A 27,412-nucleotide genomic window follows, 5' to 3' on the forward strand; every position below is an offset into this window, starting at 1 on the left:
CCACAGATATTATATTCAAGCATTGTGTTGGCATATTTTTAAAATAAGGGCCGAGGGGTCGGCACCGTGGGGTAGCACTTAAGTGTGCGCGCTCCGCTGCTGGTGGCCCAGGTTTGGATCCTGGGCATGTGCCAACGCACCGCTTGTCAGGCCATGCTGTGGTGGCCTCCCACATAAAGTGGAGGAAGATGGGCACGGATGTTAGCTCAGGGCCAGTCTTCCTCAGCAAAAAGAGGAAGATTGGCATGGATAGTTAGCTCAGGGCGGATTTTCCTCACAAAAACAAAAAACAAACAAAAAAAATAAGGGCTGAAAGAGCAAGAGTAATGCCCATCAAGTGAAGAATGAGGAGCCATAATTGGGAGAATTCCCTTTTCCTGTCTCTGTTCTCTTGTGTTTAGATGACAGTATCTTTGTTTTATGTAGGACCTCATAATAAAAGCATTTACCATTGGAGGGCACATATTATGTCAGGCTTTATGTTAATGCTTTAAACACATTAGATAATCCAATCCTCACAATAATACCTAGTAGGTTGTTACGGGCTGAATTGTGTCCCCCCTCCCAAATCATATGTTGAAGTTTTAACCCCCAGTACCTCATAATGTATTTCCAAATACATTATGGGTCTTTTTTTTTTTATAATTTTATTTATTTATTTTTCCCCCCAAAGCCCCAGTAGATAGTTGTACGTCATAGCTGCACATCCTTCTAGGTGCTGTACGTGGGACATGACCTCAGCATGGCCAGAGAAGTGGTGCGTCGGTGCACGCCCGGGATCTGAACCCCGGCCGCCAGCAGCGGAGCACGTGCACTTAACCGCTAAGCCACGGGGCCAGCCCTGGAGATCGGGTCTTTAAAGAGGTAATTAAATGAAAATGAGCTCATTGGGTGGGTCCTAATCCAATATTAGGGACACCAATCTGACTTGTGTCCATATAAAAGGAGGAAATTAGGACACAGACACATACAGAGAGAAGGCTGTGTGAAGACTCAGGGAGAAGATGGCCATCTACAGGCCAAGGAGAGAGGCTTCAGAAGAAACCTGATACTGAACCTCTTAATCTCAAGTTTGTGTGCCTGATGCACAGTAAGCCAATCACTGAGACAATGACTTGGAGATGGAGAAAGGTTTATTCAAATTAGCCAAAATGAGAAGGCGGGAGGATGGGTTCTCTCAAATCCACCTTAACAAAGGAAGAAAGCAGGAGATTTTATAGAGCTAAGGGGCTTGGCAGGAGGAGTTTTGGAGAAACAGAGGCGTAATCTATGCTTCTTTCACTCCAGATAAGCCCTTGGGCAGTCTGACTTCTGGGAGTCAAAGGCAGCTGGGGGCTGGTTATCTGGTGATCATAACTTCCTTGAAGGCATTCTTTTTTTCTGCAAAACAAGCTCATAAATCTTTGTGACCCTTGAGTCACCCCTCAGGTTAAACAAGAAAACAGCAAATTGGGGCCGGCCCAGTGGTGAAAGCTGTTAAGTGCGCGTGCTCCGCTGCAGGGCCCGGGGTTCGCTGGTTCGGATTCCAGGCTGGCACCGACGCACCGCTTGTTAAGCCATGCTGTGGCGGCGTCCCACATAAAGTGGAGGAAGATGGGCACGGATGTTAGCTCGGGGCCAGTCTTCCTCAGCAAAAAGAGGAGGATTGGCAGATGTTAGCTCAGGGCCGATCTTCCTCACACACAAAAAAAAGAAGATACCACAAAGAGAGTAAAAAGACACGTTGCAAACTGGGAGAAGACATTTGCAACAATTTTACCATAGCCGAGAAAAGGTTAGTATCTAGAATATATTCTTTTAAAACTATTGAAGCCACGTACCTGAGGGTCACTGTAAATATTGAATAAGATTACCTTTCGACCTTGTTATGAAAAGAAGTTAATCTTGTCAATTTGCTGTTTTCTTGTTTAACCTGAGGGGTAACTCAAGGGTCACAAGGATTTATGAGCTGCTTTTACAGAAGAAAGAGAATGCCTTCAAGGATCACCAGATAACCAGCCCCCAGCTGCCCAGAAGTCAGATTGCCCAGACTATTGGGAGTGAAAGGAACACAGATTACTCCTTTGTTTTTGTGAAACTCCTCCTGCCACACCCCCTAGCTCTATAAAACCCCCTGCTTTCTTCTCTTGTTAAGGTGGATTTGAGAGAACTCATGCTCTCACCTTCTCATTTTGGCCAATTTGAATGAAACTTTCTCCATCTCCAAGCTCTGATGTCTCAGTGATTAGTTTACTGTGCATCAGGCACATGAACTTGAGATTAAGAGGTTTGGTATCACTATCACAAACAAATAAGAAAAAGACATACAACCTGATGGAAGGATGGGCAAAGACTTGACCTGGAGTTTCACAGAAGAACCTATCAACAAGTGACAAGATGCTCAACTTCTCTAGTAATCTGGGAAATACAAATTAAGATCACAAGATACTAATTTACATCTACTAAACTATTCAAAATTAGGAAGTCTGCTAATACAAAGTGTTGTTGAAGATGTGGATCAACCAGAACTCTCATATATTGCTTGTGGGAGAGTAAATTGGAACAAACACTTTGGAAAACAATTTGGCATTATCGAATAAAATTAAAGATGTGCAGGGGCCGGCCCGGTGGCATAGTGGTTAAGTTCGCACGCTCTGCTTCAGCGGCCCAGCGTTCACAGGTTTGGATCCCTGGTGTGGACCTACACACTGTTCATCAAGCCATGCTGTGGCAGGCATCCTGCATATAAAGTAGAGGAAGATGGGCATGGATGTTAGCCCAGGGCCAATCTTCCTGAGCAAAAAGAGGAGGATTGGCAACAGATGTTAGCTCAGGGCTAATCTTCCTCACACACACACACAAAAAATGACAGATGTGCAAACTTTATGACCCAGCATTGCCACTCCAAATTCTTGCAAGGATATATCAAAGAACATGTATAAAATATTCGTAGCAATATTCTTCCTACTGGATAGAATGGAAACGTCTATCACTTGGATAGTGGATAGATTGTGATATTGTAATAATATTGCACAATTACAATATTATACAATTTTGTACAAAATAATATTGTACAATTACAATAATATTGTAAAAGTGGAATATGCAGAAGGAAATAGAATTAAGTACAGCTACATGCGACAAAATAGATGAAACTTAGAAATATAAAATTGAACGGAAAAAAGTTGCAGAAGACTATGCATGGTATGAGCTCGTTTATTAAAAGCTGAAAAAAAACTAGCAAAACTAAATAATGTATTATTTTAGGGAAGCATACATTTATGATAAAATTATTTTTAAAATGAGGAACATTTAAGAAAGTGGTACCCTCTGGGAGGGCAGGATGGAGGATGCGATAAAGAACATAGAGGTAAATTATTAAGCAGTATTGGTAATGCTCCAACTCTTGAGTGGAGTTGGGGAGTGTTCAGAGCCATTTTTTATTTTTTAATTTTCTTTTTCTTTTTTTTTTTTTATGAGGAAGATCAGCCCTGAGCTAACATCCATGCCAATCCTCCTCTTTTTGCTGAGGAAGACTGGCCCTGGGCTAACATCCGTGCCCATCTTCCTCCACTTTATATGGGACGCCACTGCAGCACAGCCTGATGAGCGGTACATTGGTGCATGCCCAGGATCTGAACCCGGGCTGCCAGCAGGGGAGCACGCGCACTTAAGCGCTATGCCATGGGGCCGGCCCCAAGAGCTATTTTTTTAAATGTTACACATTTTATTTGGTGTTTTACAAATATAACACAATATGGGGGAGAAAAACTCCTGGCAATGTGGTTAGATTGTTGACAAAAGAACTTAAGAGCTTGAACACAAAAAGACAATGGAGTAATATTTTCAAAGCATTGAAGGAAAAGAACTTTAAAACCAGAATTTTATCTCTAGCTATACTGTCATTTAAGTACCTGAGGAAAATAAATATTTATTCAAGGCCTCAGAAGTGTTGCCACATAAGACCTTCTTTGAAATCACTCCTGAAGTTAATATAAAGCAAGAAGAGAACTGAGTCCAGGGGCCAACCCTGGTGGCGCAGTGGCTAAGTGCGTGCACTCCGCTTCGGGGGCCCAAGGGTTCACAGGTTCAGATCCCGGGTGCGCACCAAGGCACCGCTTGGCAAGCCGTGCTGTGGCGGCGTCCCATATAAAGTAGAGGAAGATGGGCATGGATGTTAGCCCAGGGCCAGTCTTCCTCAGCAAAAAGAGGAAGATTGGCATCGGATGTTAGCTCAGGGCTGATTTTCCTCACAAAAAAAAAAAAAAGAAGAAGAACTGAGTCCAGGAGAAAGCAATGAGATGGAGGAGTAAAGGTGAATAAATGACTTAATAAACTTTATTAGTGTCTAAATAAATTGTGATCTCCCCATCCAAAAAAAAAAATTACAGATTCTAGAACTAAAACTCTTTGTGCTCTTCCCTGGTAATCAGAGAAATCCAAATCAAAACAATTGGATAATATTTTATATCCATAATACTGCCAAAAATGAGAAACTCAAGGTCATTCAGAGGGCTGGTAGGGAAGGGAGGAAACAGGATTTTCCACAAATTGCTGATGGAAGTATAAATTACGTGTACTTTTTCCCTGGAAGGCCTTTTGGCTGTACTTAGTCAAATTAAGTATATCTGTGTTTGTCCTATGACTCAGCAATTCTACTCCTGAGTACATAAACCATCCCAGTTCCCCCACAAAATACAGACAGACCTCTCTCACAGATCCATAAGGGTATATGCTTGAGAAAGTTTATTTCATGTTGTGTATGTAGTGGGAGCTGGAAGCAAACTAAGTGTCCACCATTAAGGAGATCCATGAGAAAAATGTGGCATTGATGGAACTCTATGCAGTGGTCAGAAATAATGAATAATGTAAATCATTCAGCAGTATGGCCAGATCTTTAAAAATACCTTCAGTGAGAAAAGTAAGAAACAGAATATTTATATCACATTTATGTGAAATTTGTGAAAATTCAAAACATTTATTCTTAACACTGTATATTTTTCAAGAGACATTCATTCAATCATGTATTCAATAAGTATATATTTTTTAATACTTACTATGCATGAGTATTACTTACTCACCACTCTTGACACTGGGGTTATAGCAGCAAACAAAATGAAATTCTAGTTTTTCTGGAATTTATATTCTACTAGAAGGAGACAGATAACAAGGAAAAATAAATGAGGAAGGTAGGATGGAGATTGTCAATGGGGGAGATGTGCTATTTTATAAATGGTAGCCAGGGAAGTCCTCTCTGATAAGGTGACCTTTGAGCCGAGGCCTACTTTTAAGAGGAGGAGCACGGTTGTGGGGGGAAGAGAATTCCAGGCAAAGAGAACAGTAGGTACAAAGGTCCTGAGGCGGGAGTGTTTTTGGCATGTTTTAGAAACATTAAGGAGGCCAGTGTGTGGCTGGAGTGGAGTGAGAGAGGGAGTTATAGGAAGTGAGGGAAATTGTGGTGGGTGGGATCACACAGGGCCTCGCAGGCTGTGGTAAGCATTTACAATTTTGCTTAGAATGATATGAGAATCTATTAGAGGCTTTTTAGCAGAGGAGTGAAATGATCTGGCTCATTTTTAAAGGATCACCATGGTTACTGTGCAAAGGCAACTAGAAGCTGGGAGAGCAGTTAGGAGGCTATTACAGTGACCCAGGCCAACGGTGACAGTGATTTAGAATAGGGTGGTATAAGAGATTTGAAAGGCAAATCTTCAAAGGAAAAAAGAAAAGCTTCAAGAGAATATCTTTAAGGACTAGGGCTAGAGAATACTTCTTTAAACAAGATATTTTAAAAAGTGCTAATCATAAAAGAAACAAATTTGTAAATTTGACTATATTCAATTAAAAACATTTGTTCATCAAAAGATACCACAAAGAGAACAAAAACACAAGTTGCAAACTATGAGAAGATATAGAATTTAAAAATAGAGCAGATAATTTATTAATGGATGGGTATGAGGGAAATATTGGAATCAAGGATGTTGCTGAGAGTTTTGGCTTGAGCTATTGGAATAATGGAGTTACTTTTCTGTGGGTGGGAAAGAATGGGGGAGGAGTAGGTTTAGGTAGAAAAAACCAAGCGTTTCCTTTGGGCTATGTTTGAGATGCCTGTTAGACATCCGAGTAGAGATACCAAGTGGTCTGTTGGCCACTCATGTCTAGAATTCGGGGGAGAGGTCTAATGATACACATTTGGGAGTTGCAGCATATAGATGGTATTTAAATCATGGGAGGGGCCGGCACCGTGGTGTAGCGCTTAAGTGTGTGTGCTCTGCCATTGGCGGCCTGGGTTCGGATCCTGGGTGCACACTGAGGCACCACTTGTCAGGCCATGCTGTGGCGGTGTCCCATATAAAGTGGAGGAAGATAGGCACAGATGTAGGCACAGAACACTAGCCCAGGGCCAGTCTTTCCTCAGCAAAAACTCGGAGGATTGGCATGGATGTTAGCTCAGGGCTGATCTTCCTCACAAAAAAAAAAAGAAAAAAAAAATCACGGGATTAGATGAAGTCACCAAGAGAGAGAGCGCAGACAGCAAAGAAGTCTGAGCCCAAGCCCTGAGGCACTCTTATTTAGAGGTAGGGAAGGTGATGGGGCCAGCCCCAGTGGCCCAGTGGGTGCGTTAAGTTTGGTGCGTTAAGTTCTGGTGGTTAAATGGTTAAGTTCTGGTCCACTTTCGCGGCCCAGGTTTGGTTTCTGGGCGTGGACCTACACCACTAGTCAGTGGCCATGCTGTGGCAGTGGCTCACATACAAAAAGAGGAAGGTCAGCAGGACGAATCTTCTTCAGCAAAAAAAAAAAAAAAGAAGAAGAAGAAGAAGAAGAAGTAGGGAATGTGATGAGGAGCCACCAAAGGAAACTGAAAAGGAATGGCCACTGAGGATGGAAGAGAACCAAGAGAGGGTGGGCTCCTAGAGGCCAAGCAAGAAAATATTTCCAGAAGGAAGGAGTGATAGGCTAAGATGAGCCAGGAGGACTGAATAGATTCAGCAAGGATAGTTTAGTGCAGTGGTGGTGTGGAAAGCCTCAGTGGAGAGGGCTCTAGAGAGACTAGGAAGAGGAAAAGTGGATAAAGGTAGTAGGGACTTTTTTTTTTTTTAAATGAAGTGGAAGATCCAAGGACTTTATTTCTGGTCACGACCCTTCTCTCTCGATTCAAACAGTGATATAAAAAGAACAGAAACACACACAAAAACCAGGCCATGAGATGAGCAGGTAACTCCTCCCTCCCTCCATTCACTCTCAAATCAGGACACATGATTGAAGTTTTTTTGTTTTTTTAAAGAACTTTATTATTATTATTATTATTTTGGTGAGGAAGAATGGCCCTGAGCTAACATCCAAGCCCATTTTCCTCTATTTTTTTTTGTATATGGGACGCCGCCACAGCATGGCTTGATGAGCAGTGCGTAGGTCTGCACCCGGGATTCAAACCTGCAAACCCCAGGCCGCCAAAGCGGAGCACGAACTTAACTGCTATGCTACCCGGTCTCATTAAAGTTTAATTGATGTTTCTCCTCAACTCCTCCTGCTTCCTGCTCTGTCCAAATTCTGCTCTTTCCTGAAGCCTCCACCAACAGGTGGGGGAGGAGGAGGTGGACCTTGGAGAAGCCTGTGTGTGGCAGCTTAGTCTTCTGAGAACAGGTGGGGTGGAGACATGGAGTGGGTTGCCATTGCTCCTCCCTCTTCCAGCCTTCTTTTTGGCCCCACTTAGCCCCCCAAGCCCACCAACATGATCAGCCCATGCCCAACACTATGGTCCCTCTCTTTCTCACCTCTACAGCCCCTGTAAGGCTGCCAAACCTGGATGGCCCTCATAACAAGTCGCCACTTCCCTAGGATACAACTCCTTCTTTGGCAGATGTCCCTGGCCAGGGCCCAACCTCCACAGACCCCTGACCTGGAGGAGTTACAGGCTAGAGGTTTGGGGCAAGGTGGGGGGCTGTCAATCCCACCTCTCACTCCCGGTGGGCAATCAGCACCGTCATGACAACTTGCTTCCGCAGCCCCAGCACCTCCAGAAGTGACAGCTCAGGCAGCACGGACTCTGTTGCTACCTGGATAAAGCCGCCTGCAGTGCATGGCAGAACCCAGCTGGTCCCAGCTGGGACCTGCACCACCTGCACTTCACTGCCCACTGCCCTTCCTTGAGTTAGGAGGGCACAGGCTGTGCCTGCCAGTGCGCCTACTGCCTGACTGGACCAGGATGCACTCACTTCATGTAGCAGGATGGTCATTGTGGTCAGGATCCCCAGCCCCTGGTCCCTTTGAAAGGAAGTACCAACGTCCAGACCGTCCGTGAAACTGCATGCCAGGTCAGCAGCCAGATTCAGGTTCGCTGACACGTGCAGGTCTGAACCTGGTTTTTCCTCTTCAGAATTCTGAGGTCTCCACGGCCCGTCTTTGGGTTCTGTGCTCCCTCCTCTCTCTTCCACGAGCCCCCGGCTTCCTTCTCTTCTTCCTCTGAGCTCTGCTTCAACTTTGAAGGACGCTCTTGTCTTCCATGTCCGTGACTTCCGTGTGTGACCGTGAGCGTGTGTATGTCCTCCGGTCACGTGTATCACAAATTTCTCCACCACGAGAGAAGCAACAGTTCCACTGAGGACCCACAATCCCACGGACAGAACGGGGCCCTCCCACAGAGCTCCAGAGGCTGGTGGGATGAGGTTCTAGGGCAGGTGGGATGAGGTGCAGGAAGGCATCTCCCAGGCACCCACTCCGGGGCAAAACTGAGCAAGATCTGGAACAGAAAACGGTGCCAGGAGTTTGACTCCACAGAAACAAGAAAGAGGATGAAAAATGGAGCTGGGGAGGTGAGCACTGTGGCCTCCTGAGTCCAGGTCCTTCTTGATGCCAGGAGCCCCTGACTCCCCACAGCCTCCATGGCTGTGCTCATGGTCATGTCCATGTCCTCCGTAGTAGAGGCTCTCATGGGAGTGGCCATGGTGCAGATCCTCAAGTGAATGACCATGGTCGTGACCAGGGGTATGCCCATGCCAGATGCTCTCCTGAGTGGTGGCCACAGCCACAGGCATGGCTGTGTCCATGGTAGAAATCCACATGTGAGTGCCTGTGACTGTGGCCACAGAAATCCTCACTCAGGTCCTTGTGCAGGTCGCCATGACCACTGTGTCCAGCCACCACCGTGCCCAGGACAGCTGTCCCAGAGCCACCCAGTGGGGGGGCCCCAGGCCTCTGGCCATTGTGCTAACCAGTGGGACAGAGACAGTGACTCCACTTGAGCCTCAACTCTATACCTGTGCGGGGTCTGCTTCACTCCACTCATGCCCTCTGTCCACTCCTATGGGCCTCTCTCCCATTCCATTCTTTCTTCGCCCACATTGTTCCCAAGACCTTTCCTGAGATGGCACTTTTGAAGAATTTTGCTGTCAAGAAAAGCAGAGGTGTGGTACAGTGCCTGAAGAGGCCTATGTGGTTAATGAAAAGTTTTTGTTTGTTTTTAATATGAGACAAATTAGATAGATTAAAGGGAGTGTCTATGGTGGAGAAGAAAAGTAGGAGTGGGGATTCAGGGTGAAGTGGAAAAAATCATTAAACAAGAGGGGGCTTTGTGTGGTCAAGATGCAGGGTGCCACGAACAGAAGAGAATGGTAGAACTCTCTGCTGGGGGCCGGGTAGCGGGGAGAAGCAAACAAACAGAACAAAACAAACACCACCCACTTCTCCCCTCCGTGCTATACCATGTGGAGCAAACTGCCCAGTTCACAGATCCTTCCATTCAAGGTTGCGAATACTCATACATTGATGTTTTTAATCTCTGTTTACTCCTATGTGACTCCCAAGGCAAGAAGTGGAAAGCTGGAAAGAATGAATAAATTGGTTGTTACATTTCTCTGACATGAATGAAGGCACTGCAGCATTCTTGAAGAGCATCCTGGGGCACAGGTAAAATTCATTTCAGAGATTGAGTTTGAGCCATTCAGAAGGGACCCTCTCCGCTAATACTGGGGCTGTAATCGGACAGAGTGTTTCATATTGCTAGAGACCTGAAGGTCAGTCTTGTTTCTACCTGCTTCTCCCAAACGTGTGCAGACAGAGTCCAGGACAGTAGTATCTGCTGAACCACAGAAGTTTGCTTCTTTGCCAGGAAATTTTCTGTGCAGGGAATGGGTGTCCTGGGACAAAGGGCTACAGAGCTGAGACAATGCCCCCACTGTGTGCTCCCATCCAGTGGGCCTGAGATGATTCCTGGAGACATTTTTGTTGGGTTACTGCACACCCACAAATAGCTACTTAAAAAAAGAAAAAGAACAAAACTCGACAATTAGAGGGTTTTTTAGAAAAGGCGTTTTAAAACTAACAGATACACAGACGCGCCTGTTACTTCTTGCAATAGACTCTAAATTGTTCTCCCAGCCTCCGGTCTCTCCCACACCAATCCATTCTGCATGTTGTAGCAGGATGAATCTCCTTAAAGCACAGATCTGATCTTGTCACTTCAATGCTCAGGCACCTTCAGTGGCTCCCTACTGCCTTTAAAATAGCCAAGCACTGGGCTGGCCCCGTGGCTTAGCAGTTAGGTGCCCACACTCCGCTACTGGTGGCCCGGGTTCGGATCCCGGGCGCGCACCCACGCGCCACTTCTCCGGCCATGCTGAGGCCGCGTCCCACATACAGCAACTAGAAGGATGTGCAGCTATGACATACAACTATCTACTGGGGCTTTGGGGGGAAATAAATAAATAAATAAAATAAAATAGCCAAGCACTGAAGATCCTTCATACTGGAGCCTCTCTTCTTCCCAGCCCATTTCCCACTCCTCCCTTGGACATCTGCTAAACTGAAGCTTCTCTCTCCAGCAGGGCTCTCTTTTTTATCTCTCTTCCTCTCTTCCCATTTTCCCCCTGACTCCTACTCAATTTTTACTCTTACTTTAGATGTTATTTCTTCTGGGGAGCCTTCTTCCCAACCTCTGGGCTGAGCTAGGTGCAAGAGGCTTATATAACACCCTGAACTCTTTCCTATCACAAAAATCACTATTCTATATTGTAGTTGTTTGTTTAATTGTTTGTCTTCCCTGCTATACAATAAGTTCTATGAGGTCAGGGACCATATGTCTCTTGCTCACTGTTGTATCTCCAGTGGCTGGTATGCACTTATGAATGTAAGCAAGAAAGAAGGAGCAAGTGAACTGAACATTCTTCGTTGACTCCAAAGTTCCACTCTTGCTTTTCTTCCTCCCTCCTGACCTGTCTTTGCCACAATTCCTACCTATAAAATTTCTACCCAAGCCATACATATTCAGTCACTCAATTTATGAGAAAGTTGACAATGCAGTAAAGCAGGGACAGGATGGTTTTCTCAAAAAATAGTGCTGGGTCAATTGGATATCTATAAGGAAAAAAATGAATCTTGACCCTTACCTCATACACATACCAAAATCAATTTTAGATGTATTGCGTATTTAAATATAAAAAGTAAAACAATAAGACTTTTGGAAGAAAACAGGAGAAAAATCTTCATAATCTTTAGATAGGCAAGGATATCTTAAACAGGATACAAAGAGCACTAATTGCAAAGGAAAACATTAATAAATTAAAATGCAGGTAAAAACTTGTTTTCATTAAAACATACCATTAAGAGATTTAGAAAGGCAGACACAGAGTAGAAAAATAATAGAGAAAATCAATGAAACCAAAAGGTGGTTCTTTATAACAATCAATAAAATTGACAAACCTTTAGCTGGACTAACCAAGAAAAACGAGAGAAAAGACTCAAATTACTAAAATCAGGAATGAAAGAGGAAACATCACCACTGATCTTTCGGAAATAAAAAGAATTATAAGGAAATACTACAAAAAATTGTATGCCAACAAACTAGCTAACCTAAATGAAATGGACAAATCCTAAAAAGACACGAATTACCAAAACTGACTGAAGAAGAAATAGAAAATCACCTATAACAAGTAAAGTGATTGAATTAGTAATAAAAACAAAAAACAAAAAACTTCCAACAAAGAAAAGCCTAGACCCAAGTAGTCAGATGGCTTTACTGTAAATTCTACCAAATGTTTAAGGAATTAACACCAACCTTTCCAAAAAATAGAAGAGGAAACACTTTGCAACTCATTCTATGAGGCTAGTATTACTCTGATACCAAAACCAGACAAAGACATCACAAGAAAATAAAATTAGAGACCAATATCTCTTACAATATGGATGCAAAAATCCTCAGCAAAATACTGCAAAAAGATACTGGTCTTTTTGTATCCATATATACATGGATATATGTATGTATATATACATGCAACATATAAACAGAATGTATAAAAAGAATCTCACACCAACATATAAAAAGAATCTCACACCAAGACTAAGTGAGATTTATCCCAGGAATGCAAAGTTGGTTTAACATATGAAAATCTACCAATGTAATATACCATATTAATAGAATAAAGGACAGAAGCAATATGATCACCTTACAGATGCAGAAAAATAATTTGATAAAATCCAACTCCCTTTTCTTTTCTCTTTTTTTTTTTGAGGAAGATTGGCTCTGAGCTAACATCTGTTGCCAATCTTCCTCCTTTTTTCCTTTTTTCTCCCCCAAACCCCAGTAGATAGTTGTATGTCATAGTTGGACATCCTCCCAGCTGCTCTATGTAGGATGCCGCCTCAGCATGGCTTGATGAGCGGTGAGTAGGTCTGCGCCCAGGATCTGAACTGGTGAACCCTGGGCTGCCAAAGCAGAGCGCACAAACCTAACTGCTACGCCACCGGGCCGGCCCCCCAACTCCCTTTTCTGATAAAAACACTTAAGCTAGGAATAGAAGTGAATTACCTCAACCTAACAAAGGCCATCTGTGAAAAACCTACAGATAACATCATACTTAATGGTGAAAGACTGGTTACTTCTCCCTAAGATCAAGAAGAAGACAAATGTCTGCTCCTACCACTTCTATTCAAAATAGTACTGGAAGTTCTAGCCAGAGCAATTAGGCAAGAAAAAGAAATAAAAAGCATCCAAATTGTAAAGGAAGAAGTAAAATTATCTCTTTTCACAGATGACATGATCTTATACGTAGAAACTCTTAAGATCTTATGCAAAAAAACTGTTAGAGCTAATAAACAGATTCAGCAAAGTTGCAGGATACAAAATGTACACACAAAAATCGGTTGCATTTCTATGTACTAACAATGAACAACCCGAAAAGGAAATTAAGAAAACAATTCCATTTATAATAGCATCAAAAAGAATAAAATACTTAGGAATAAATTTAACAAAAAAAGTACAAGACTTGCACAATGAAAATTACAAAATTTCATTGAAAAAAATTAAAGAAGACCAAAATAAATGGAAAGACATTCCATGTTCATGAATCAGAAGACTTAATATTATTAAGATGGCAGTAGTCACCAAAATGATCTACAGGTTCAATGCAATCCCTATCAAAATATCAGCTGCCTTTTTTTGCAGAATTGACAAGCTAATCTTAAAATTCATATGGAGATGTAAGGAATCAAGAATAGCCAAAATATCTTGAAAAAGAAAAAAAAAAGATGGAGGACTGGACAAAGTTGGAGGACTCACACTTCCAGATTTCAAAACTTACTACATATCTAGACACTGTGGTACTGGCATAAGACTAGAAATATAAATCAATGGAATAGAATTCAGAGTCCAGAATAAACTCTGGACTTAAATAATCTGGACATAAATTAATTTATGGTCAATTAATTTTTGATAAGGGTACTAAGACAATTCAATGGGGGAAAAATAATCTTTTCAACAAATTGTGCTGGGACAATTGGATATCCACATGCAAAAGAATGAAGTTGGACCCCTATCTCACACCATATACAAAAATCAATTCAAAGTGGGTCATATACCTGAATGTAAGAGCTAAAATGATAAAACTTTTACAAGAAAACAAAGGAGTAAATCTTCATGACCTTGGGTTAGGCAATAGTTTCTTAGATATGATAACAAAAGTGCAAGTGACAAAAGAAAAAAATAGGTAAATTGGGCTTCATCAAAATTAAGAACTTTTGTGCTGCAAAAGACACCATCAAGACAGTGAAAAGAGAGCCCACAGAATGGGAGAGAATGTTTACAAATCATATACCTGATTAAGGGGCCAGAATAGATAAAGAACTCTTATAACTCAACAATAAAATAAAACCCCAGGGGCTGACCTGGTGGCATAGTGGCTGGGTTCGCATGCTTTGTTTTGGCGGTCCAGGGTTCCCAGGTTTGGATCCTGGGCACCGACCTACACACCACTCATCAAGCCGTGCCGTGGTGGCGTCCCACATACAAAAATAAAGGAAGATTGGCACAGATGTTAGCTCAGAGCCAACCTTCCTCACCAAAAAAAAAAACCAAACCCAAATGACCCAATTTAAAAAGAGGCAAAGAATTTGAATTGACATTTCTTCAAAAATGGTATAAAAATGGCCAATATGCACATGAAAAGATACTCAACATCATTAGTCATTAGGGAAATTCAAATTGAAACCACAGTGAGATATCACTTCATAACCATGGCTGCAGGATGGCTATAATCAAAGAGATGGACAATAAAATGTTAGCAAGGATGTGGAGAACTTGGAACCCTCATACGTTGCTGGTGGAAATGTAAAATGGTGCAGCCACTTCAGAAAACAGTTTGGCATTTCCTCAAAAGATTAAACAGAGTTATCACATGATGCAGCAATTCCACTCCTAAGGTACATGACCAAGAGAATTGAAAACTTATGTCTACACCAAACTTGTACACAAATGTTCACAGCAGCATTATTCATAATAACAAAAGAGTAGAAAATCAAATGTCCTACAGCTGATGAATGGAAAAACAAAATGTGGTATACCCATATAATGGAATATTACTCCGCCATAAAAAGGAATGGATACTGTTTCATACTACAACATTGATGAACTTTGAAAACATTAAGCTAAGTGAAAGAACCAGTCATAAAAGGCCTCATATTGCATGACTCCATTTATATGACATGTCCAGAATAGGCGAGTCCATAGAGACAAAAAGTAGATTAGTGGTTGCCAGGGGCTGGGGAGAGGGGGCAGTGGGAAGTGTCTGCTAATGGGCATGGAGCTTCTTTTGGGGGTGATGAACATTTTCTGGAATTTGATAGTGGTGATGGCTGCACAAATCTGTGAATATACTAAAAATTACTGCATTGTATACTTTAAAAGGGTGAACTTGATGGAATGTGAATTATATCTCAATAAAGCTGTTATTTACATAAAGGCAAGCCACAGGATGACAAAGGACTTATACCCAAAATGTATGTAAAACTCCTACAAGTCAATAATGAAAAAGGAAGACAACCAAATACAAAAAATGGACAGAAATGGAAAATTAACTTCATAAAAGATGAGATCTAAATGGCCAATAAATAGGGGCCGGCCTGGTGGCGCAAGCGGTTAAGTGCGCTTGCTCCACTGCGGCGGCCCGAGTTTCACCGGTTCGGATCCCGGGCGTGCACCGACGCACCGCTTGGCAAGCCATGCTGTGGCGGGATCCCATATAAAGTGGAGGAAGATGGGCAGAGATGTTAGCACAGGGCCAGTCTTCCTCAGCAAAAAAAGAGGAGGATTGGCAGATGTTAGCTCAGGTCTGATCTTCCTCACACACAAAAATAAATAAATAAATAAATGGCCAATAAATATATGAAAAAGGGATCAGTTCCATTAATCATCAGGGAATACAAATTAAAACCACAATGAGAGACCACTGCACACACATCAGAATGACTGAAATTAAAGAATCAGAAAATATCCTAGTATTTGATTCCAGTGGATTCCAGCGGAGCTCTTATCTACTGCTGTGGGGATGTAAATTGGTACAACTCTTGGGAAAACTGTTTGGCACTATTGACTAAGGCTGAATAGACACATACCCTGTGACCTAGCAATTACTCTACTGGAAATATTCCCAACAGAAATATATATATGATCACCAAATTGTTCATAGCAGTACTTCTTGTCACAGACCCAAATTGGAAACAACTTTTATGTACATCAAACAGTAGAATGAATAAATAAAATGTAGTTATAGTCACATTATGAAATACTACCACAATGAGAATGAATGATCTTCAATTACAGGTGACAATACGAACAAATATTACGAACACCGTGTTGTGCCAAAGAAGCCAGAAGCAAAGGAGTGTACACTATAATTCTAGTTATGGACAAAATTGTTCTATGGTGGTAAAAGTAAGGATAGTGTTTACCCTTTGTGGGAGGTGAGCAGGATAGGAAGAGGAAAAGGGAGGCTTCTGGGATGCTGTTAATGCTTTATTTCTTCATTTTCATGCTGGTTACACAAGTGTGCTCAGTTTCTGAACATTTTTTGAGCTGCACACACACGTGTGTTGTACTTCAATAGAAAAACTTTACTTAAAAAAAATCCTACCCATTCTTCCAGATTCTTTTAAAATACTCCCTCATTAACATTCACAAAGTCTCTGGGGTATGTGTAATTGAAGCCAACTCTATCTTCTCTATGATTCCACAGCACTTTGTGGATTCTTTGATCACTTCGCCTCACCGAGAAGCAAGAGCTTTGGAGACCTGGGTACCAGTGCCAGCCACTTCCCAGATGAGTGGCCATGAGCAAGTCCCCCACAGCCATAGAGTTATTAGCTACAAGCAGCAGGAAGTGACTGCTGATTTAAGCAGAAAAGGGAACCACGTAGTTGCTGGAATCTCCAGAAGGCCAGAACCAGGCTCAGAGGTATGCTGCCAGGTACAATGCAGAAGATCATACTGAAGAACTGGTTTGGTACAGACACCGTTACTGTTGTTGTCAGGCATAGCTCACATTGCCAACTCCATAGTCACTGGGTCTGGACTCAAGAATGACCCCACCATTACTGCTAGAACCCCCAACGTCACTGCCTCTTGAAATGGAGGGTGCCAACATACCTGCCACCAGAGCAAGTTCTGTACAGTTCCTGTTTTTTGATGTCACCAACTTCTGGATTCAAAGTCCATGGCAGGACTGTCTGATTGGCAGAGCCTAGGTCAGGCACCCTCACCCTAGCTGCAAAGGACTCTGGGAAAATGAGTGTCTGGCCTTTCCTGCTTTTATAGCAGGAGATAATTCTGCCTCTTAAAGTCGAGGACTCCTCAAACACGACAGTGGTCACCAAAAGAATGACAAATGTCCACTGCATCACCTAAGGACAAGTTACCTCCCTGCACCTGTTTCCTCATCCAGAAAATAGAAATAATGATGGCTTCTACACATTCGAGTTGTAATGGTTAAAGGAGCTGGTGGATATAAAGGGCCCATCATATACCTGGCACACAGTAGGAGCTTCGTTAATGGTAAACATCATTATTGGTGAGCTGGGTTCCAGTCTAATGTCTCCTACAATCCCAGGGGTCCCCAAGCCTTGGCATCTCAGTGACTCTGGTGTTTAACTGTAGGCCGTGAAATGGGATTTCCTTTTGTCATATTTTATCAAGTTAACAAGTTTTCTAACTCACAGGAAGGTCTGTTGACGGCAGCCCACCTTTTCCACCACCCTTTAGAAGCGAGAACGCAACATTTGAAAAGACTCAGGCTTCCTCCACAGGACCATTTACCTTGTCAGGGAAAGGAAGTCTTTAAAAAAGGTATTTGTTAGCTCTAAACTTAATTGAAATCAACTCAACAAATGTTTGATTTAAATCTTTTTATTTTCAGACATTTTCCTTTAAGCCTTTAACATCTTTTATTGATTCAGTGGCCAAGTGAGGCAGCATCTGCTCAGTTAGGGAAGGCACCGTGCTGCAAGATCCCTGTCACCGGAGACCAGCTGAGACTCCTCGGGAGAAGGGACCATGACTTAGTGTGTTTAGTAGCACCTCAACTTGCACGTAGGAGCCCTTAAAGGATGTTTACTGAGTTAGCTTCATTAGTTAAAAACAAAACACTAAAACCCTTTTATTTGCCTCCCCTTCACCTCTCTACCTCCCCCTCTTTCCTCCGTTTACAAGCCTTCATTTAGCAAAAGAACATTTACTAGAGGAAAATTCCTCTAGTAATTCCAGGAAGATTCCAGTGTGGGCAGAAGAGTCTGGTTTTAGGGCTGAAACATTCCAAACAATTTTTTTTTTTTTTAAAGCAGAATACATTTGGGAAACATAACTCTTTGGAGCTTGAGGCCTTAAAGAAATGGCTTTGCCCTGGTTCAGTGTCGTCCCACTCCTTGCTCCTTGGGCCTAAATGGTAGGGGGAACAAAGCAGGAATCCTTAGAGCTTGGATGGGTTTAGAAAGGGCTACTTTGGCTACAATCATGGAAGCCCAAAGGAGGCTACCAAAGTGGCTGTCCCCACTTTTGTTTTGGAAGCTAGACCCCTAACTTCCACTCACACACATGGATAAGCCTGTCCTCTTGCTCAGCCCACAAATGAATCCAAGTTCGTTGAGCCAGAATAGCGGAAAAAAGTGTCATACAACAAAATGGTAGACTTTGGAGTCAGAGAGACCTGGCTTTGAGTCTTGTCTCTGCAACTTACTAGCTGTGTGACTTTCCGCAAGTACTTTTTCTCTTTGAGTTTGAAATTCTCATCTGCAAATGGAAAAAATAATACCTCCCAGGTTTATCAGGAAAAATGAATCCTATGAGATAACTTATATGAAAGTGCCTTGCAAAGTGCCTGGTATTTAGTGGATATTTAAACACAGTGGGAGAAAAGATGTCCAGGGAGGAAGAATTTGCCAGTATTTCTCCAGACATATTCAAGTGAGTGTTTTCATAGTGGGATGACAGGAGCTGTGTGATCCTGGGTCAGTCCTCTTACCTCCCTGACTCTCATTTTCCCCTCAAAAGGGATTTCTGATCCCAAAAGGGAGAGGCTTCTAGAATTTGAGGTGAAATGTTAGAATGTGTCACTTTCTGTAACAGATTAAAGATTTATTACCTTGTTTCCAAGATGCCTTCAATTGTAAGATGCACGATTGATTAAAAATAGCTTTTTGAGATGGAGGGGAAAAAATACAACTACATTAATGGACTTATCAACTTTAAGACATTGTGATTTCAGAATCATTAAAATGTGAACAAATGTACGTCTTGCAATTGAAGAAATATTGTAATAACGCCAGCTCCCATTTACTAAGCGTCTGCTGGGTGCCCGGCACTATGGGAGCTGCTTTCCGACGTCTTTGACTTGTTACAGTAACCCCGAGGCAGATGTTACCATTCCCACTTCATGGTTAGGAAACAGAATATGGAGAGGTCGAGTCACTTTTCCAAGGCAACATAACCAGGAGGTAGAGCTTAGAAAGCAGTTCTGCTTAATTCTAAAATGCTTTCCCCCTCGATAAATTGTTCTCCAGGCTGAGAAGTCAAAGAGATCAGCTCTGTACAGAGAAACGGTTTGTGACTGTGGTACTCTGAATATGTCCTGAATCTCTGCAAGGTGACCAGAAAGGGCTTAGGTAACATAAATACAGTTGTAATCTAATCAGTCTCGAAATACTGCTCCTCGGAGGTAAGGTGTTAACTGGAGAGTGAGGATTGCTCAGAATCTAAATAGAGGGGAGCAAAGAAATGAGAACGAGTCAGGGTTAGTCCAGCCCCAGAGGGAGAGGAGGGGCCCTGACCAGCCACCAGGCTCGTTCCAGGCCCATGGACACTGCAACAAGCTTTTGTCCTAGAGGCCATTATTCCTCAAAGGCCCCCTTTCTTTCTACTCTGTTTACTAATGAAGTAGAAACCTTTGAGAAGAATTCAGTTTTTCCCATAACCTTTCTTCAAGAGGGAAAAATGTGCTGACTAATTGTCATGAGCTAGCTGGCGGTCACCTAGTACTGAAACACAAGTTGGTTTTCTAGTTAGTCCAAGTTAGTTGCCCTGTGCCTGATTATGGGATTGAATATTTTGCTCTGCAAAGCTGTGCATATGGCCGTTACTCTGATGTGACCCCAGTGGCAGACTCTGTTGTGACTCCCGACTCCTGACCAGAAGACTCCTGGGCTATGTCTGTCTGTCTGTCTCTCTGTCTGTCTAGCTATCGTGTTTGGGGGAAGAGAGCCAAACCCACATCAGTGGATTCCCAACATAGCTCTATGGCATCAGATGACAAAAGAAAGTTCCACAGCTTTTTGGAAGGGTGGCAGCAGGGATGTGGACGTAGTTGGGGAGGGGCAGGGCATGATGGGGGTTGCCTGGAGCATCAGGAATTGCGTAAGAGATGCCCCTGTCGACCTGACCAGAAGGGGCTCATAGTGAAGCTGCCAGAGAATGTGCTTCTTGGTCTTGACTGGAGAAGGCTCCTTGGACAGTGGCCGAGATAGCACTAGGGTGGGGTCACCGAGTCTCCACGTGGACGTCAACAGGGCTGAAGGTCACAGTTGCAGGGTGCTGGCTGCTGTTGCTGTTTGGGTCCAGGGCAGAAGGGGAGGCTGGCTTGGGGGCCTTGGGCTCCAGCTCCCGTCTTGTCCTCATTTTCCTGGAATGAGACACGCACACACGCCTGAGTCCTCCCCCTTGTATGCCCTGGGGAACGGGCTCTGTGATTATGGCTCTGGCGAGGAGATTAATGTAGATCCTCATTAAATCACATTGCTTAATTGCCAGCCACAGAACCTTACAACTGGAAGGGACCTTAGATATCAGCTAGTCTGACCCTTTAATTTTTTGTTTAACCTAGAGTAGATATTTGATTTATTTTTTCCTATTAACGAATCAGTAAAGTGTCAGATATGTAGCTCTATTAAAGACAAAATGAAGGCATTACATTTTTTCTGTTCAAAGTTGTGTGAATTAAAATTTGCAGCTTCATTACACTTGCTAAGTTTATTGCCAGAAATATTTAAGAACTTTTTACATAGTTGAGGAGAGAATGTACTTAAAACTAAAATCCTTTTGTTTCATATGCCATTAAATTCAATAACTAACAACAATCATTAACACTAATGTCTACATGAGACTTCATCTTGGTGACCTATCATAATTCTTTTTTTAAAATTTCAAGTCCTCAGAAAAGTTGCAGGAGTAGTACAATTAATACCCAAATACCCTTCACCGAACAATTCACCGATTGTTAACAATTTGCCACGTTGGCTTTTTTCCCTCTCTCTTTCTCCACTTACACACACACACATACACACACACAGAGTTTTATTTTTATTTTTATTTTTTTTGTGAGGAAGATCAGCCCTGAGCTAACATCTCTTGCCAATCCTCCTCTTTTTTTGCTGAGGAAGACTGGCCCTGGGCTAACATCTGTGCCCATCTTCCTCCACTTCATATGGGATGCCGCCACAGTGTGGCTTGACAAGCGGTGTGTCGGTCCGCGCCCGGGACCTGAACCTGCGAACCCCGGACCGCCAAAGTGGAGTGCGCACACTTAACTGCTGCACCACCAGTCTGGCCCCCAGAGTTTTTTTTAAATCATGAACCATTTGTGAGTTAGCTGCAGACATCAGGCCACTTCACCCCTCAATACTCCTAAAAACAAGGGCATCCTCCATGTAACCATAACACAATTATCACACTTGGTGGCTCTTCCATTTTCAAGATGACAAAATTGAGGCACAGAGAGGTTAAATGACTGGCCTGCTTTTGACAGACCAATGACTGAACCCAGATTTCTCAATTCCCAGCCCAGGCATCATGGTAAACAGGACGGGTGAGTGAGTCTCTATCCAAATTACAACCTACAAAAGAGGCTCGGAGCTCCAGCAATGATGGAGAGGAATAAAGGGCAGACGTGGTTTGATCCCATGTTTGGGATGGACTCAAATTGTAATACCCCAAAGATTTTTAAAAATAATTCATTAAATGTTATTATTATTATCATTATTATTATTATTATTATAGGTAGTGATGGGAGTATTTATTTTCTTTGAAACCAGATGGACTGGCTTTGACTCTCAACTCTGCCAACGAGGGCTGCGCGACCTTGGGCATGTTACTTAATCTTTCTGTGCCGTTTTACACCCATAAAATTGGGGATATAGAAGTTCCCACCTTGTGGGGTTGTTGTCGGGATGAAATGAGTTGACACATGTGAGGAGCTTAGAACCATGCCTGGCACATAGTAAGAGATCAATATACGTTAGCTACCTTTATAAATAATATTAATATTACTATAGAAACAATGCATGTTTACTTCTAAAAAATAAAGAAGCACATCCCCTGCCCCTACAAAAACTAACCAACCAACTAACCAACTAGTAATCCCATCGTGCAGACACACTGGTTGTTAACACATTGCTGTGTGTCATTTGAACATTCCTTAGGTGTGTGTATAATCCTGTAGGATCATAATGTACATGTTATTTTGTAAACTTCTATCATATATTGGAAACAGCTTTCCTCATCAATACACACAGTTCTAAGATATCCTTTTTCTTAATGGTTTCTAAGTCTTCTGTGATATGGTTGTATTTATAGTTTTTGTATTTATAGTCTTTTTATTTTGATTTCTCCCCTGAAAAGAATAACCTCCTAGCAAAGTTGTGACTTAGAGGTGCTAACACAGAAGGTGATAACACAATATTTATTCCTTATGCTATCACATTTTACGATTTTATTTCTTCTTATTTGGTCCCAGAAAGTGGAGCTGGGGGTATGTGCATTCCAATATTTGTCACCTGAAATACATTCAATACAACTAGCAGAGGGCTCCCCAAGAGAAAAGGATTGAAACATTCCTCTATTGTCTGTAAATTACATACACTTGTTTACCACCGTGCTCAAGGCCATTATCATTGTCATTATCACTATTATATTTAAAAACTATTTCTCCAAATACAAAAATATTTGGTCACTGTGATGTTCCTACAGCAGAACAGATATCAAAAAAGGACCCACCAGGGCCGGTGGCGTAGCGGTTAAGTTCGTGCGCTCTGCTTCGGCGGCCCAGGGTTCGCAGGTTCGGATCCCAGGCGTGGACCTACACACCACTCATCAAGTCATGCTGTGCCAGGCACCCCACATATAAAGTAGAGGAAAATGGGCACAGATGTTAGCCCAGGGCCAATCTTACTCAGCAAAAATAGGAGGATTGGCATGGATGTTAGCTCAGGGCTGATCTTCCTCACACACAAATAAAGGACCCACCAAAGGTTAGAGCATTTGATGACAGACTCATGGATACAGCTGAGCACATGACAGGCACCCACAAATGTTAGTTCCCTTTCATTCTGACATTACTGAAGGGACCAGACCGTCCAAAGCCCAGGGCATCCCGTACCTGTTGTAGATCTTCAGCAGGATTAGAACCACAGTGAAGATGATGATGACAACCACCACAATGGCAGCAACGATGGCTCCGGAACCTACGAGGAGGACAGGAGTGGAGATGGCAGATGCGCAGACTGAAATGCAGAGAAGCATTTAGAGACTGAGAGACGGACCCCTACTGTGGCACCGGATATCCCCACTGGGGCTGGGGGAGGAGGAGAGAATGCAGTGTCCCAACAGAGGACAGAGTCCCATCTAGAGTGGCAGTGCACCTCTACCTCCAACCAGGCTTGGAGGGCCATGTCCTTAGCACATCATCTGCCAAAATTCTGCCTTAGGCCCAGTCCTGTTCTCATCAGCCCCAACCTTCAAACTTCTCTTGTGAAACAAGCAAGCAAAACATCCTTCCCTCTTTATGATAATACAAAAGTAATATGTGACTTCTGTAGTTAATTCTGAAAATATAAATACAAGCAAAAAAAGGGAAGGGGAGGATAATGACCTCCTTGCCCCAAGAACCACTGATCATCTTCACATATATACGTTCACCAATATAATCATGTATATGCATATATGCATATTAACTATCCATCTTTTCTGAATAATTTATTAATCCTATGCCTGAAAATCCATCTTAAGGAAATATTCATAAATATGGAAAAATATGCACTTGATAAAAATGGAACCATGTTCCATATACCATTTTATAACAATATCTTAATCATCTTTCCATGTAATCACACATTTTTCTTCACGACTTTTGATGGCTGTATAGTATGCCATTGTTTGGTTGGGCCATAATTTGTTTACCAATTCCCTATTGAGGATATTTATGTTATTTTCAATTTTACACTATCAAAAACAAGGCTATGATGAATGTCCTTATAGCTTAATATCTCAGATTCTAATTTCAGTATCAGCTCCCAATCCCAATGTCTAACTCTAATTTTAGGTTCAAGATCAACATCCTTGGCAGAAGTGACATTGAAAATATCAAGAACCATTAAAGGTTCACACTTTAAACCAACCTATTTGATTCTGGGGAGTTTATTAGGGAATAATCCTAAATACAGAAAAAGCTGTATGAACGAAGATGTTTATTACAACATTATTTATATTCTAAATATGGGAATGGTTCCACAAGGTATGGCCCAATTATCCTATGAAATATTATACTGTAATTTAAATGATGTGTAGAAAATAGAATATATTATATACACACCCATATCTACATATATACACATTACAGTGCAACCGTTAAAATATGTACACACAAACATAATGCTGAGTAAAAGAGTATGTACGGTATGATTCCATTCACTGAAAGTTCAAAACCAGGCAGAACTAATCTCTGGTGGTAGAAGTCAGAACAAGTGTGTTCCCTGGGGTGAGGGCGGGGGAATAGTGATTGCAACAGGCACTGAGAATTCTGGGATACTGGTGGTGGTCTGTTTCCTGATCCAGAGACAGGTTACACAGATGTGTTCATTTTGTGAAAATTCATCCAGCTGTGCACTTTTGATTTGTGCACTTTTTGAATTATACAATGCTTTTAAAAAAGGTCTATTAAAAAAAAAAACAACTATGTGCAAACATTCATAGAAAGAAAGACTGGGAGGAAAAGTAGGAATGGGTAGGGAATCCATCATGGAGTAACTTGTGTTTCTTTCCTTCCTGGGGAGTCCAGTGATGATACTTTCACGCAGGTTTTTCACAACCTTGTCTGGATCATTCTTTGTTGTGGGGACTGTCCTGTACCTTGTAGGATTTTTAGCAGCATCCCTGGCCTCTACCCATGCCAGGAGCACTTCTCCTCCCCTCCCCCAACGTTGTGATAACCAAAAATGTCTCCAGACATTTCCAAATGTCCCCTGGTGGTCAGGTTGTGGGATAAAGTACAGGATACCTGTTTAAATTAGAATTTATGACAAATAATGAATAATTTATTAGTATGTCTCAAATATTGCATGGCACATCCTTATACTAAAAAATGATCGTTTATCTTAAATTCAAATCTAACTGCGTGTCTTGTATTTTTATTTGCTAAATCTGGTAACCCTATCTACAGGGGCAAAATCACCTAGGTGAGAAGCATTACTTTTAGTTAAATGAAGACAGAATTAGTCCCATCTTGTTGACAGTGTTTCTGTCTATTCCGCATTTCTCTTCAGAACTGTTTTGAGACATACTCAGCAGGCCTCTCCAGGTCTCCCCACCCAGCAAGCAGCAGGCTAACGTGCGGGACCCTATCCACAGAAGAGACACATCCTGCCATTAATCCAGCTTCCTGCCAGTACCCCGGCCTGGAGCGGTGTATCACTGGGGGAGCCCTCCACAGGTGTCAGGAGGCCTGGTCCATTTGCAGAGGTATATACCAAATCAACTGAAATGACTAAAATGGACCCAGACTTCCCCTAATACAATCAATTGGTTCTCTGAAGAGTAGTCCTCAAATTTTTCCTTCTGGGGACCCCTTGTTCCTGGCAAATGTCTCTACAGGACTAACTCTTCTCACCTACATTCATTTACTCCTTTGTAAATTGATGGGATGTGTTTGCCTTACAAACATAGTATGAAAGTAGCTACATTCTATTTTATTTTTTTGAGGAAGATCAGCCCTGAGCTAACATCCATGCCAATCCTCCTCTTTTTGCTGAGGAAGACTGGCCTTGGGCTAACATCTGTGCCCATCTTCCTGCCTTTATATGGGACGCCACCACAGCATGGCTTGACAAGCGGTGCGTCGGTGCGCGCCTGGGATCCAAACCCAGGCCGCCAGCAGAGGAGTGTGTGCGCTTAACTGCTACGCCATGGGGCCGGTCCTGAAAGTAGCTACATTTTAAGGTGACTCATTTAGGGACATCTTACAAGAGAGTCAAATTCCCATTGCCCTCTAGACCCCAAAACTTCCTAATGAAAATAATAGTAATAGTAATAATCATTAGGTACTTTTTTTTTTTTTTGCTGAGGAAGATTGGCCCTGAGCTAACATCTGTGCCAATCTTCCTCTATTTTGTATGTGAGTGACTGCCACAGGTTGGCCACCAAACCTGGGCCACTGAAGTGATGCGCACTGAACTTAACCACTAGGCCACAGGGCCAGCCCCTCCAAGCTCTTTACATGGATTATCTCTTAGTCTTGACACCTGACGTGTTGTGTGGTAGCTTTACTAACATCCCCATCTTATAGATGATAAAACAGGCACAGAGCAGTGAAGTCACGTGCTGAGGTCATGCAGTTGGCAAGTGGCAGAACTGAGACTGAGACCCAGGCACTCTGTCTTCCGTGCCCATACTCTCGACCTCAACACCAGCAGCTGACCACGGTACTTGTCCCGCCATCCCTCCCCTGGCTGCCAAGCCAAGTTGACCTTACTCTTGTACAGGAAATCTTCTCCTCTGGTGGTCACATTCAATGAGAAGAAGGTGGTCCCCCCCAAAGGGGTGGCTGTGGTCATCTCGATCCTGGTGAGAACAAAGAGAAAATTTTGTTTAAAACTAGAGGAAGCTTTGTAATCCCTATATGAGGCCTCTTTTGGTCTTCATCTGGACGACTGGAGAATATTTAAGCACGTGGTTTCTCTTAGCAGCGAGTAAATACAAGGGCTTCTACCATATACTAGGGGGAATTAAAAGTAATGTCTGGGGCTGGCCCATGGTGTAGCAGTTAAGTGCGCACGCTCCGCTGCTGGCGGCCCAGGTTCGGATCCCGGGCGCGCACCAACACATCGCTTGTCAAGCCATGCTGTGGCGGCGTCCCATATAAAGTGGAGGAAGATAGGCAGAGATGTTAGCCCAGGGCCAGTCTTCCTCAGCAAAAAAAAGAGGAGGATTGGCATGGATGTTAGCTCAGGGCTGATCTTCCTCACACACACACAAAAATAACGTCTGACATTTGTAAAGAACTTCATTTTTCAAAGCAAGTTAAAGTCATTCAACAATATTTATTAAACTCCTCCTAACTATGTTTTCCAGAAATTGTCTCAATGGATCTTCTAGAAACTGAGGGGGGTTATTATTGCCATTTTACTGATGAAACTGAAGCCCCCAAAGCTATGTGGAGCCCCACGTTTACCTAGCAGAAATTAATACCCATGCTAGTGGGACTTGCACCACCCCTTAATGATGCCTGAAATGGTGTTCCTGCTTTCAAAAGCTTTACCATCTAAGGAGGCAAAAAAAAAATAATCAGATGAAAAAATCAACTATGATTATTAAGCAGTCAGTGGCATGAGCTATTGAGTTATGAAGAATGATTTT

General features: G+C 42.6%; 1 protein-coding gene and 1 pseudogene across 3 annotated transcripts in view; both read right to left on the bottom strand.

The window, feature by feature from the left end:
- Nucleotides 1-7,937: 7,937 nt before the first annotated feature.
- LOC101393449 (zinc transporter SLC39A7 pseudogene) lies at nt 7,938-9,182 on the bottom strand (annotated as a pseudogene).
- An 8,449-nt stretch (nt 9,183-17,631) lies between these two features.
- Nucleotides 17,632-27,412, bottom strand: part of NCMAP (non-compact myelin associated protein) — a 41,755-nt gene continuing 31,974 nt past the window's right edge. For 2 of the 3 annotated variants that reach the window (XM_087446558.1, XM_087446559.1), the window contains 3 exons: nt 26,529-26,617; nt 23,163-23,247; nt 17,632-20,411 (listed from right to left, as the gene is read on the bottom strand). In XM_087446558.1, the coding sequence (XP_087302684.1) occupies nt 20,270-20,411; nt 23,163-23,247; nt 26,529-26,617 (316 nt within the window). In that variant the 3' untranslated portion in view covers nt 17,632-20,269. Of the gene's footprint in view, nt 20,412-23,162; nt 23,287-26,528; nt 26,618-27,412 lie in introns of all 3 variants that reach the window. The other variant, XM_087446557.1, reaches the window with a different exon arrangement.

This window comes from Ceratotherium simum, chromosome 22 (genome assembly GCF_057802395.1).
Source record: "Ceratotherium simum simum isolate JZ-2026a chromosome 22, ASM5780239v1, whole genome shotgun sequence".
NCBI lineage: Eukaryota > Metazoa > Chordata > Mammalia > Perissodactyla > Rhinocerotidae > Ceratotherium > Ceratotherium simum.